This window comes from Patagioenas fasciata, chromosome 17 (assembly GCF_037038585.1).
Source record: "Patagioenas fasciata isolate bPatFas1 chromosome 17, bPatFas1.hap1, whole genome shotgun sequence".
Classification (NCBI taxonomy): domain Eukaryota; kingdom Metazoa; phylum Chordata; class Aves; order Columbiformes; family Columbidae; genus Patagioenas; species Patagioenas fasciata.
Window position 1 is genome coordinate 5,122,774 of NC_092536.1, and position 12,521 is coordinate 5,135,294.

A 12,521-nucleotide genomic window follows, 5' to 3' on the forward strand; every position below is an offset into this window, starting at 1 on the left:
GGGGCCGGTAGGCAGCGCGGGGCGGGGCCGGGCCCGGCCGTGGGTTCCCCGGGAGCCGGAGGAGTGGGTCTGGGGTTTTCCGCTCTCCGGGCTGGGTCGATCCACCCCCCCCCCCCCCCCCCCGCAGCTGTCCTCCCTTCCCTTCCCTGCGCTGCCCAGGGCGAGGGAGTCTCCTCCTCCTCCTGCCGCTCCCGTGAGTCCCGGGACACCCCCTGGCTGGGGGAGCGGAGCGGCCCCCGGGACCCCCGAAGGGAACGGGGGCGAGGGCCTGAGGGGCCGGGAGTGCCTCTCCTTCAGCCCCCCGACAGCAAAATGGCCATAGCTGCAGTGAGCGAGGCGGAAACCCGGCTGTGTGGGAACTGGTAAGAAACGAAACCGAATGTCTGTGTACTGAGCTGTGCTTTGGGCGGGTGAGCTCGGCCGTTAAATAAATAATCGCTATGTATTTCCTTGAAACGCTGTGAAGTACTAGAAGGCGCAAATTAATAATGAACATACGGTCGTTTTAGAAATGTTTGGCGTTTACTTTGTCTGTTGTTAATGCCTTATAATTTCCCCAGTCTTTACTGAAGTTTCTGACTTAACGGGCAACTAGGTAGAAGCCTAAATATTCAAATATAAATAAAGATTTGATTTTTCAGTGAGGCAGACATGAAGTACATGACTCCAGGTTTTTCTTCAGCAGATACATGGCTTAGAAGCCAGAGATATAAAACCAGAATCAATAGGCCGGTATTGTTGTGGCAGTTGTTTGGTAACACTTCTCTTTCTTTAGAAGGTCTAGTGCTGGTTAATACATTTACTGGTAATGATGTAATCTCAGAAGTTGTATCCTGAATAGAAGCAACTGAAGAAATTAACCTCTATTTATGTTTTGTTTTGTTTTCTCAAAGAGACATCAGAATCCAGACAGTTTCTTGCCACATCAGTCTGGTTTGTTTGCCAGCAGTGAGTATGTGCAGTTTAGACACTGCTGTTGAACTTTGTTCTTTGCCAGGCCGTTGGCCGCTTGGCATCTGGCAAGGGAGAAAACCCAACAGCTGTAGTGATTTTACTTTGTGACACAGAAGGCACTAAGCCTATAAAGTTAATTTTGATGTTTTGAAGGCGGATTTCTTGTGTGCAGGGGGAAAATGATACATCCATCTAGAAATGATCCTGCCTGCTCCAGGCAGGAATAAGCGTTCTGTTCTTTTTGTGCCTTTTGTGTCTTCATCAAGATAGGAAAATGAGTATCTTTGAAATGAGGTGAGTTGGGGAATTCTGGCTACAGAGTAACACAGTTACTGCTGTTGTTCCCTGAACAGGTCTGGCCTAACGGGTTCTGTTAGTTATTTTTTCCGAGCAGAGCACTGTTCGACATCTCACAGCCAAGTTATTTTCAGGAGGAAACTTTTGTCTTCTCAGTTTAGTGTATTAACTTGAACCCAGTGATAACTTGTTTATGCTGCAAAATTCGTCTTTCATATAGGGAAATAAATCCACCTTGATTTTATCTTAATGCAGTGTGGAAACTGTGACCTTTGCATGGTATATATGTCAATATCCTGACTATAAAGGATCATGGAGGCCCAGCTGCACTTGCCTTTCTCTTTAGTTACTCACTTCTCTAAACTAGGAATTGTTTCTTATGATTTTTTTTTTATGAAAAACTGCTTGAAATTGTTGTCAGTGTATTTTCTGAAAAATAACCTCTGTGACTTTCTCATAGCAAAAAGGATATTTCTGTAGCTAATTTCATCACACATGAAACCCACTGTAGCAGAAACATTGAAGTATGCCGCTACTGCAGTGAATTAATCCCAAAGTCTGAAATGAAGAACCATATTGAGTCTGAACATGTGCAGGTGAGAAACAAATTTCTCCTCTTAAAATTTGACTTCTGTAGCAATCAATCTCATGAGGTCTGTTTATTGTAGGTTACCTGCAAGTGTAGGATGAAGATAGAAAAGTGTCTCTTGAAGGATCATGAGGTTGGTGGACTTTATATGATTAGGCACTTGGCAGATACTCTATAATATGTCCGAGCACTGATTCTGGAGTCTTTCTGGTGGCCAAGACCTGGGTTCCAGCCTGTGTTTGATGGATGCTTTTTGTTGAACCGTACTTTCTGAACTCAAACCCTCCGACAGAATATGGTTGGAAACTGCCTTAAAGTGGTGGAGCCTGCTCAGGCCTTCTTATAAAAGGGGTACCTGTGAAAATCAGTGATTTTGTCCTTATTATTCATGATGAAGATGAAAAATGGTATGCTATTCCAAAAGTATGGAATATGATTAACTTGACTTTTTTCATTACTTTAATATTACGCATTTCTGACTCTGCTGCAGACATTTAGATGAGTTGAAATAGCTCATTGTGTCCAAACAGACTTTTAAAATAGATTGTAAAATAGACTAAAATGGGACATGGGGATATTTTCTGAGCTTCTGAATCCAGTTGGCAGCTCTCACAGGCAATCTGGTTAGAAATGTCAGTCCCTTCCCTCCCTATGGGCTCACTTAAAGGCAGCTCTGGAAGTGCCACACGAGTCTGCTTATTGGTGAGGAAAAAAGGATTTTCTGTGAAGATATGTCCAGCTTAAACCCCTGGAGGTAGTTTATCCTGCACATTTGCGTGTAGAGCTTTTAATTTTGTTTATAGAGCAAATGATGATGTACTATTGCAGCATCTGCAATTATAACATCTATTTAATCTATGTTTAACCCCTTTTGAAGGGCAACTTAGCTGTCAGTGTAGGGTGAAGAATCACATGCAAGCAATTCTTTTTGAGTAGTAAATGTGCTGTAAATCTGTTCCCTGATGTAACACACACTAACATGTTCTTTAACGGTACTCAATGGATGTCAAGACTATATCTAAAAGCCGACTTCAAAGAGCACTATGTCAATCTGCTGCCCAAGCGTCACAGATTTAAAAAGAATGTTCTGAGTGCTTCAGCTGACATGTTTGTGACTCCACAGCTTATACAACATGTTGTTCTTACATTTCTCGCGTAGGATCTTATTTCAAGCTATTCTTCAGTGTATCTTTGGATCTGGCTAAAGAAACAACAGAGCACTCTTAAGCAAACTGAGAACCTCCCTCCACCCTTGCCTTAGTCTTCTGTGTATGATGAATAATCCCTCGTTCTTTCTTTCAGGCGTCAGCATGTCCTCTGCGCCCTGCCCTCTGCCAGTACTGTGACATACAGCTCCCTTTCAACAAGCTCCAGGACCACGAGATGTTCTGTGGAGCGAGGACTGAGCCGTGTCCTGGGTGCGGCCTGAATGTCATGGTGAAGGATCTAAAAGAGCATCCTCAAGTCTGCGGACAGGAGGTGAAACACGTAAGAGGAAGCAGAGCGGTGCCTCGTGCCGAGGATGCGGATTTGCACGTCCTCCGAGACATCAGAAACCGTCTCAAATCAGGTAACTACACTGGGCCTTTGTGGAGAAGGCCCAAGGTGCTAGAAAAGCAGATTTATAGCAGCTGTGTAGGAGAGAAAATACTCAATGACACTAGCAGAAGAAATGTTTCGGCAGCACAAATCAAAAGCGAGGTGAAGTGTAGAGAGGAGTAATAATTAGCTTCTAATTTGACATTCGGCAGCTGATCCAAGTATAAGGTTTTGTAATTGCTTTCTGTGAAAATACTGAATAAAGCAAGCTCCAGAGGCAGCGTGAGTGCGCTGTTTTAGTGTGGAACAGAGCTGCAAATGTTTGAACCAGCTAAACAGAGGACTGCTGAGGCTCATGGGGTGAAAGCCCAGTCCACGGCCTGTCACACAGCAGATTCCTCAGTGACTTTGTAAAGCTCTGAAGAAGCTTAAGTTCAAGCTTTTGGGGTAGGAGGAACGAGACTCTTCTTTCTCTCCTCCTTTTTGCTTGTTACAAACAAAAATAGGATGTTTTCCTTCTTCCTCCTGAATTTGATACAAGTCTCCTTCGAGGCTTTGAAATGCTGCTCTCCCTGAGTGTCCACATGTGAAACCCTCATGGCTGAGCCAGTCTGGTGCACACAGGTGACCTGCTTGTTGCAGGTTTATAATCTCACATTTATAATCTTTTATCTTTTGAAGAGGATGACCTGGAGCAGTGGGAGAGAAATGAAAACACTTATTCTTCGCTTTATGAAGAGTGGAACGCCGATTTAGACTACGTGTTGGCTCTTAGCCTGCAAAATGAGAATAATTCTCACAATAATGCTGCAGCTGAAATTTCCAGTGACTTCTGGGAAAACTACTATGCCAAAGAGTCTGTGCCCAGTGCCTGTCTTAATGAAGCAGACAGGTCAGATATCTTCTCCTGTGACTCTTCAGTGCCTTTTGGCACGTCAAACCACGTAAAAAGTGAGTATAAATGCTGTTGAAGTGTCTTTTTTCCCTTAAAGTCTGAGGGAAAGGAGAAGGAAAGGGAGGATCCTTGGATTGGGAATGCCAAAAGATTATCTATGTATTTTAAAATGTCAAAAGGAGGCTCTTTGAGACTCCCTCTAAGTCATGTTTAGGTAACTAATACACAGGAGCTTAGGCTCCATGAGTGCCATTCTTCCTTCCTTTCTTAAATTTTCTCTCTGCTCCCTCAAAATCTTAGCGATGTGTTTAAAATAGGTTCTTTTGAAGGTGTGTTACTAAAGCAAGATAGCAAGGGAAGAAGAAATAAAAGCTCTAGTGAATTTCTGACCTTGATATGTGATGAGAGATTAATAACCACTGAAAACCTTCTTGTTGAAGTGAACATGACAGGAAGGGGAGACCTGGAGTGCCAGCTTATTTTGAAAGGAGAAATGGTACTAAAGGTTTTATTGAAGGCAGTAATTGGCTTTTTTATTCAGTTTCTCTTTGACCCCAAAACATTGTTCTTACTCAGGGCGATGTGAATTTGCTTATGTGAAGTACAGCAAGTGGGAGCAGAGTCGCTGTTTCCTCAGTTGGCTCTGGTGCTGTCCTGCGGCACAGAACAGGAGCCTGTTGCTCAGGAATTTTGAATAAGTCAATCCAACTGCATCATACCTCTTGATGATGGAGGATACAACCTTTACTTACTTTGCAGACGATGACGTTACCATGTTGCCGTGTGAATTCTGTGAGGACCTCTACCCTGCCGAAGATCTGATTCTCCATGAGGTTTAGTACTTTCTTGTTTTGTATCTAGGGGTTTGCACTAAGGACTTTTTTCTGCTACTGTGACTGAACAGAAGTGTGGTCTTCACTCAATGGTGCTGTGAGAGCTCTAGCAATTCTGTCTTTGCAAAGCATGGTTTTTAAAATCCATCTGAGCTCACCAGGGGAGCTAATTTTTCCATGTTGCTTGTGTAACAGACAGGTTGTAACCCAGCAAGCGCCTTCGCCTCGTTCAGCAAAAGAAGTTCTTCTCCAAATCCACGAGAATACGATGGTCTGCGTGCTCTTGGGTCCAAAGGTTGTAGGTCCCTCCCTTCACCCCAGGACAAAGCTGTCGGGGCAGAAGGAGACATTATAATTCCATGTGAATTTTGTGGCGTCCAGCTTGAGGAGGACACAGTGTTTCTTCATCAGGTATTGAACAGCATTTGATCTGTTCTGTCACGTCCAGTTGTCCAAGAGCTGTGCCAAGTCCTGCGGCACATTTCAGGAATCCAAGTAACTGTCCGTTCTGTCATATCTTCCTAAACAAAGCCTCTTGCGTCCCATCTGAAATGCTGTGGCATGCTGAGGCTCTTCCTGAAAAATAACAATTATTTTTGAAAGCCCTTATGACAAAATCTAAACAAAAAGCCCTGAAATTGCACAATACGAACCTATGCATGAAAGTTGTGTTGAAACCAGGATGTGTGAATCACAGCTCAGATGGGAGAGGAGCACAAGCGGATGACTTGTGTAGGCAAGAGAGGAAGTAACCAACGCAGATTACAAATCTAGGAGATGGAGGAATTTCTCTGAGGGTGGATGTAAAGAGAGAAAGAGTAAGAGCACAAACATATCAGAAGCTCAGCCGAAGGGTGAAGCGGTGGGTTTGTGAAGGGACGGCTGCTGCAGGGTGCTCACTGGGATATTCCCGTTCTTCTGGACATTTCTGCCTAATAGTTCTGATATTGAAAAAACACCAGGTCTTGGTAGTGCTGAAGCTGTTGGTGCTTTTCAGGAATGCTGGACAGACACCTTTAGTGCTTCTCTGCACTTCAAGAGCAGATTGGGGGGCGGTGTGGATGTCGAGAGTCCCCTGGGACTTGCTGTTGTTGAAGACAAGTTGTGACAATGCTGAGCTTGCTCTTTTTCTGCTATTTCATGTTCTTACAATCCTAACAAACTAGCGAAGCTGCATTTTGTTTGTTTTTCTAGGCGTTTCCTCTCCTTGGTGATTGTAAATTCAGTACTCATAGATTAAGTGAGATCTGATAAAATGTCATAGCTTATCCTTTGCTAAACAGTAGTGCTTGGCACTAACGAGAAGCCCCATCTACTTAGAGTTGGCTGTTGAAGGCCTTTTTTTAGTTGTCCTATGGGTTTCTTGTCTTCTTGTTTGTCCCCTGATGGAATTCACCTGCAGATAAGCATGTCTGTATAACCAGGATAGCCAACAGGGGCCCTCTGTGGGCAGCATGACTTGGAAATCACTTTTACCTTGATTTTTGTCCTTGGATCCAGTTTGATGACTATTCCTAAGCTCCATGTAAGAGAAAACACGGATGTCGACAGGCAATATCTGCCTCTCCTAAAACCAATTCCCCACTAACCCGAATCTGAGGAGTGATGCTCTAGTGTTTTTGCAGGAATGAAGCCTGAAGGAGCCACCATTTAAACACTCAAACGTATGTTTTGCTGTAGCACCTCTGCAATCTGCGCCCCGGCCTCCCCGCTCAGCAGCCGCTGCCTCCGGCCCACAGAGAGAGACGAGAAGCACCAGAGCCGGCTTGGAGACGGATCAGGCATCAAGGTGTGGGCAAAACACAGACTTACACACCCTCTTTTCGTCTGTGTTTGCAGGAGCACTGTGTGTGTTCCAGTCTGAAAAGATGCCCTTACCCTGTTCTGTCTCCAAAATTTATAAACCTTCAGTCCTTTACCATTGGTCTAGTCTTATGCAAGAAGGATTAAATCACTGAAAGTTGGTATCCTCAGAGATCTTGGTTATGAGGCCCTGTGCTGCTGGAATGGAAATTAGGTCTGGTTTTGTTATTTGAGTGGTGTCTGATGTCTCCTGCTGCATTTACTGCTCCCATTAAGCACTGTATTCTTATCCTCTCAGGGGATGTTTCTCCTCGGTGCCTGGAAGGCTTTGGGCAGCAGAGGCTCGGCCACCCTATACGAGGGACCAAGTCACAGAGTGACACGGCAAACGCCAAGAACGCGCCATCGTCCTCTTCAGCGCAAGCTGCTGCTGCTCCTGATGCTCAGGACGCGAGAGGGCAGCCCGGGAAGGCGGCTGCTGTCAGGGGGAGGCCAGCGAACAGAGCGGCAGGTGACGCTGCAGGTGGAACAACACCACGGGCCAGACCTGCTCAGAGCTTTCGTTCCGAATCTTTCACGTCCAGCTTCTCAAGACCTTCTCCAACCCAGCCGAGGTAACACTTTTCTCTTCTGTTTCAAGCAGCTGCCTGGGGCTGCCCTGATGGGTGAGGGATCTGTGGTGCTGCAGGGGCTTTGCTCTGCTCAAAGTGCAGCTGCAGCCTCAGGCTTGGCACATTCTGCTCTTCTGGTGGCAGCAGCAGTGACAGATCCGTCCCTGTCCTCTGCCTCGGCTCCTTGTGCTGCAAATCCGGGCTCTCTCGTATTTGCCTGCGGCTGAGAGGGTTTCACCCGGCTTAATTTGGCTGCTGCTTATCTGAGTTCCAAACAGCGAACTGAGGCTTTTGTATCAAAATAGAATGGACAAAATGGTCACTGGGAGAAAACGGAGGATGATGCCTTGTTTTCTGTCCGCTGTAATGCTCTCAGCTTTGCTCTTGAATAGGAGCTGGTTCTTCTGCTGCTAAAATAACCAAGCCTGGGGTCCGGAGAAGCACAAGGGGCTTCTCCCTGGCGAGAAGGACCAGTGTTAATCCAGCAGTTAGAGCCCCGATGGTGGGTTTGTGTCCTCTCAAAGTGTCCCTGTTCTGCAGCCCCAGCGCCGTGGGAGGACGGAGCCTCGGGGTGTCGGGCGTTCCCCTCGGTCCCCGGCGCAGGAGCACCAAGGTGAGGGGACGCTGCATCGCCTTCCAGCTCCACTGAGGTCCTTATCAAATATGCTCTGAAAACAACATTTTTACTTTTTCCCCCCTTTCCTTTAGGCCAAAGCCCAGAGCCCAGGGTCTGATTACCCGGAGGAGAAGTGATCCACCGCTTACAAAACACACATTTAACACTGCGCACTATTATCCTGCACTCGAGTACTAATTTATCTGAGCGCAAGTAAATTCATTGAAGACTTTCTACCAATTTAAGTTTTTACAGGTAGTGATAATTTTATATATATATATGTATTTTTAATTTGTGAGACTATACTACAGCATTTTAGTTCTGTGATCCCTACTAGCAGCAAGACAACAAATAAGCGCCTGGGTTGTGTTTCTGTCCTTGGTTTTTGTAACACCCAGTGAATGTTTGACATGGTTCTTCACGTGTGTGTCCGGCTGCTCTTGCGCTGGTTGTTGGTCTGAAAACAGCAAGAGAAAACACAAAAGCGTGAAGTGCTTGTTGCTGCTTATTAGTCCCCTTCTTAAATTCCTTGTAATAAAATTTATCTAATGGTGTCCCCAAAACCGTGGGCAGTAAAAAGCTGTTACTGGAAGTGACATGGGGTCACAAATGCTACCTGAGGCGAGTTTCTGAACCCCCACCCAGACACAGCTGGTTCAGAATCCGTGTTAATTTGCGTTCTGCTGTTATTACCTGCAGTAGGTCTTTGCTAATTTGGTGTATGAGAGCTGTTTGGGCACAGGGTCAGGAAGTGGTGCTGCAATAGGTCATTATAATGACTGTGGGCATCAGCCTCCTTAAGGTGGCACAGCCCCTGGCAGCAGCAGGTTAATTAACCCTTCACCCCCTGGGCTGGGCTGGTCCTGGAACCCTTTCCCTGCTGACAACTAACGGTGGCTGATCTTGGTTCTAAAATAAAGACATTTTACAGATGCTTCTACCAAATGTTAGCGTTTATTTATACAAGAAAAGCAGAAAGAAGGTATTTAAACCCAGGTGGCGCCAACCTCATGCTGGCATTTCTGGGGAAAACTGCTCTGGCAAGAGACAGGAACCTGTGCTGGGTGACAGGGACACCTGGGTGGAAATGGTGAGTAGGAAAACCACCTAGAACACGGAGCTGAGAGCGTCTGCCTCGCTCCTCAAGGATGGGAAACACTGCGCTTGCTCTGTGAAGAGCAACATCAATCATGGTGCTCACTGTCCCTTTCGTACAAAATACTTGTATTTCTGTTCCAAGTAAATACAAATTACAACGTGCAGAAGTGCGATTTAAAGCAGAGAACGTGCAGCAGTTCTAATCCTCAGCTTCAACCCTGGAGGAGTTTCTTTTCTCGTTATTTCCAGCCCCCAATAAGGACACAAGATACTCTAAGGGATGGTCAGAATCTCTTTTATGTGAGTGTACAGCGCATGGCCAAGAGCACGGCACAGGGGATGCTGTGGACGGTACCGAGATGGACGCACACCGCGCTAGAACTACCGCCCCCCCGCAGGGGGTTTCCATTGTTTAGTATAATTTTACATTCTGGATGAATATATATTAAAAAAAAAAAATAAAATCACAAACCAATCTTTGCTTTGACAAACAAGCCTATTACAGACAATGTCGAGTTCATTGAAAGCACAAGGAAGTAACAATGATTAGAAAAGCTTTAATTAAAAGGCCATTTGAGCAACAGTCAAACTGCTGCTGCTCTTCCTTCCTGGTAAAGTAAAAACAAAACCGAACAAAAAACAAAACTAAAAGCCCCAGCTCCCCCCAACTCCTTATTTCTGGGGGCTCAGACCATTCTTCAGAAAAAAAACCCCAAAGTTGATGAAGGTTATTTATTGGTGTGACATTTTTCCTGTATAAGAAGCTTCATTTACACAGCAACGTGTAAACAGCATTGACTAAAAGTTTGTTATTTGTAATCATAAATAATTAATTGTAATAAATACATATCAAGTAACTTCACAGCACACTTCTGAGGGCCGGGACGCAGGTTGTTCCGCTCCCCGGTGCTCTGGAAGGAGCAGACAGACAGTAGCAGCAGGTTCTTACTCACAGCTGGAATCGCAGCGAGGGAGGAGTTGGGCTGCGCTGAGTCCTCCCGGAGCACTGAGGGCTGGAAACGGGCGATTTAAACCCAAAACGGCGCCAGGACAAAACCCCAACCGCAGCATTGTCAGCGACAACAGTTCTGCCGCGGAATTCCACCGCCATCCGTCCCATCTCCTCACGGCACCGGTTGGGAACTCGGCTCCTTCTGCTCAGTTGGTCGTTGTAAAATCCACGTGGTGGCTGCGCCTCCTCCCAGCGATTTCTCAGCTACATTTACGCTTCTACCAGGAAATGGACAAAATTCAAGAGTAAATATTCTTCCTACACGGATCGGTTCCTTCGCGAGGGCAACACGGACTCCCCTCCGTGTGCCAACAACTACCTCTACAACTGGTGCACGCACATTTCCCACTCGCTCACAGAACAAGAACACACACACTTGTTTGGGCTTTTCTCTCTCACATTTTATCTTCCAGGTACCACGCACTCACCACTCCCAATATTCACAAAAATATACAATAAATACAGCTTTTCCATTCCCATTACGAGCCAAATTAGCGTCTGCCGTCTTCAAAAGGGACACGTAACAGCGACCTCAGCGCACAGCGACACACGCACCATCGCAGACCTTCGCGGGGCTGACGTGCCGAGCGCGGCGCGAGGGAGCAACCAACTTGTAGCTCAGTGCTGGCACTTAACTTACAATTAGCGCTGAGCCGGCAGCACAGCGGGGATGTCCGGGTGCTCTTCGGTTCTTTAGCACGCAGGGAGTTCTCCCTTGAGTCGGGTCTAAGTGATTAACAAAGCAACATCGCGATTCTAAATGCACCCGGAGCAGGGCAACAGCTTTATCTGAGTGACAGAAGATACACGTGTCCGTGCGTTGGTTTGAAACCAGCCCAGAACGTATCTCACAACGTGCAGAACTTAAACCTCCAGAACTGTTCTCTCTCCACAGTCCATGATCTTCCCGTAGACAACAGAAGCTTTATCTCCACATGCGTAGCTTTGTGCTTTCTCCCCTCCTCATCCTCCGTTCGGCTGTTGCGTTTCTGGGATAATTCGCTCTTAGATCAATGATTTTTGAGTACAAAAAGGAGCTACAGGTGTTTAACCACCACTGATTATTCCGCAAGCTTGCTGGGAAATAGGATAAAGTCACAGATTCTAACCTGGAACTGTGGCATCTTACACCATACTGAGAGAAGCCATTTTGTTTCTGCTAATATTTTAATTACAATAAATTATTTTGTCACTAAGCAAAGCAGACATTCAAGAACATCTAGGGCAAGAACCCAACTGAATTATGGCCCTTTCACTGTTCTTTCAATTATAAATCTTCCTGATCAAAAGCATCTGGTCAAAACCCCATATCAACTGCGGCAGCTGCCCGTGTGCTGATGGTTTAAAAAGTGGCAAGAAAATGGTGGAAACATAAACATGCATTTTGGCAGCGCGTTTCCTGCTCTAAAACTCAAGCAAGCGCTAGGAATCCTGCACGATCTCCGCCTGCAGCAGCAGAGGCACCAGCAGCGGGTCCCTCCTCGCACCCCATTCTGCCCATTTTTGTACTCAAAAATGTTTGAGGGGAGAGTGATCTACGAGCCTTCACCTCCGAGTGCTCCTGAACGTCCCCACCGTTGTTGTGTTTGCATGGGTAATACCGTTCTAAATTACAAAATTAGAAATGTACATGTTTAAAGGTTTTTCAAAATTAAATTATACACAAACTGGTCTTTACTAAACTATCCTACAAATATTCCACAAACAAGGCAGCAAAATAACCAGCCCACCACAAAGTCTACAAATACAAAATGTAAGTCTTCCAGTAATTATTGTAACGGGAACGAGAGTTTGGAAAATAAATTAACCTCCAGCTCGTCACACAGTGGTACAGGAGGTATTTGGATGTGAATCAAGGAGTTTCCCACATGAGCAGAGTCACAGAAGGATCCGGAACGTCCCCGTCCCCGCTCAGCCGCTGAGCGGATCCTCCCGGTAGTGGATGGCGTATCGGAGCTTCTCCAGCATGATGTCCAGCGAGGAGTACTGCGGGAGTTTGATCATGAACATGCACGTTTCCACACGGATGTACCGCGAGTCCGGAGAACCTGCGGGGAAGCAGCGCCAGGAGGGGTTGGGACATGACCTGAGCACCCCAAACCCTCTTGAACCTGAAATCCCACTGTGCTGCCCAGCCCGTCCCCAAGCCAATATCTTTCCGACACCCCAATCATTTTAGAAGCACATGAGACAAATAACATACAAATCTCTTAAAATATCACCCTGGAGAGATAATAAGTACTTAATTTAACTTAAATTTTATAAGGTTTAAAA

At 45.9% G+C, this 12,521-nt stretch overlaps 2 protein-coding genes across 6 annotated transcripts in view; one reads left to right on the forward strand and one right to left on the reverse strand.

Annotated features, from left to right (window-relative positions):
* Positions 1 to 7: 7 nt before the first annotated feature.
* On the forward strand, positions 8 to 9,082 carry TRAFD1 (TRAF-type zinc finger domain containing 1). The gene is made up of 11 exons (XM_065851752.2): positions 8 to 362; positions 1,712 to 1,847; positions 1,920 to 1,973; positions 3,143 to 3,410; positions 4,061 to 4,330; positions 5,034 to 5,107; positions 5,303 to 5,518; positions 6,788 to 6,896; positions 7,209 to 7,524; positions 8,062 to 8,134; positions 8,230 to 9,082. Exons 1-11 carry the CDS (start codon positions 313 to 315, stop codon positions 8,272 to 8,274), a joined length of 1,611 nt encoding a protein of 536 aa, XP_065707824.1. The 5' UTR covers positions 8 to 312; the 3' UTR covers positions 8,275 to 9,082.
* A 432-nt stretch (positions 9,083 to 9,514) lies between these two features.
* The window catches only part of HECTD4 (HECT domain E3 ubiquitin protein ligase 4), a 68,597-nt gene continuing 65,590 nt past the window's right edge, over positions 9,515 to 12,521 (reverse strand). For 4 of the 5 annotated variants that reach the window (XM_065851751.2, XM_065851749.2, XM_065851750.2 and 1 more), the window contains exon 76: positions 9,515 to 12,295. In XM_065851751.2, the coding sequence (XP_065707823.1) occupies positions 12,159 to 12,295 (137 nt within the window). In that variant the 3' untranslated portion in view covers positions 9,515 to 12,158. The remainder of the gene's footprint in view (positions 12,296 to 12,521) is intronic. The other variant, XR_011741665.1, reaches the window with a different exon arrangement.

Excerpts from the sequence above, each read along its gene's own strand:
- TRAFD1 (XM_065851752.2), top strand. The coding sequence starts at position 313 with ATGGCCATAGCTGCAGTGAGCGAGGCGGAAACCCGGCTGTGTGGGAAC. Across the intron at positions 1,848-1,919 it reads TTGAGTCTGAACATGTGCAG|GTTACCTGCAAGTGTAGGAT; the intron begins GTGAGAAACAAA and ends TGTTTATTGTAG. Across the intron at positions 5,519-6,787 it reads ACACAGTGTTTCTTCATCAG|CACCTCTGCAATCTGCGCCC; the intron begins GTATTGAACAGC and ends GTTTTGCTGTAG.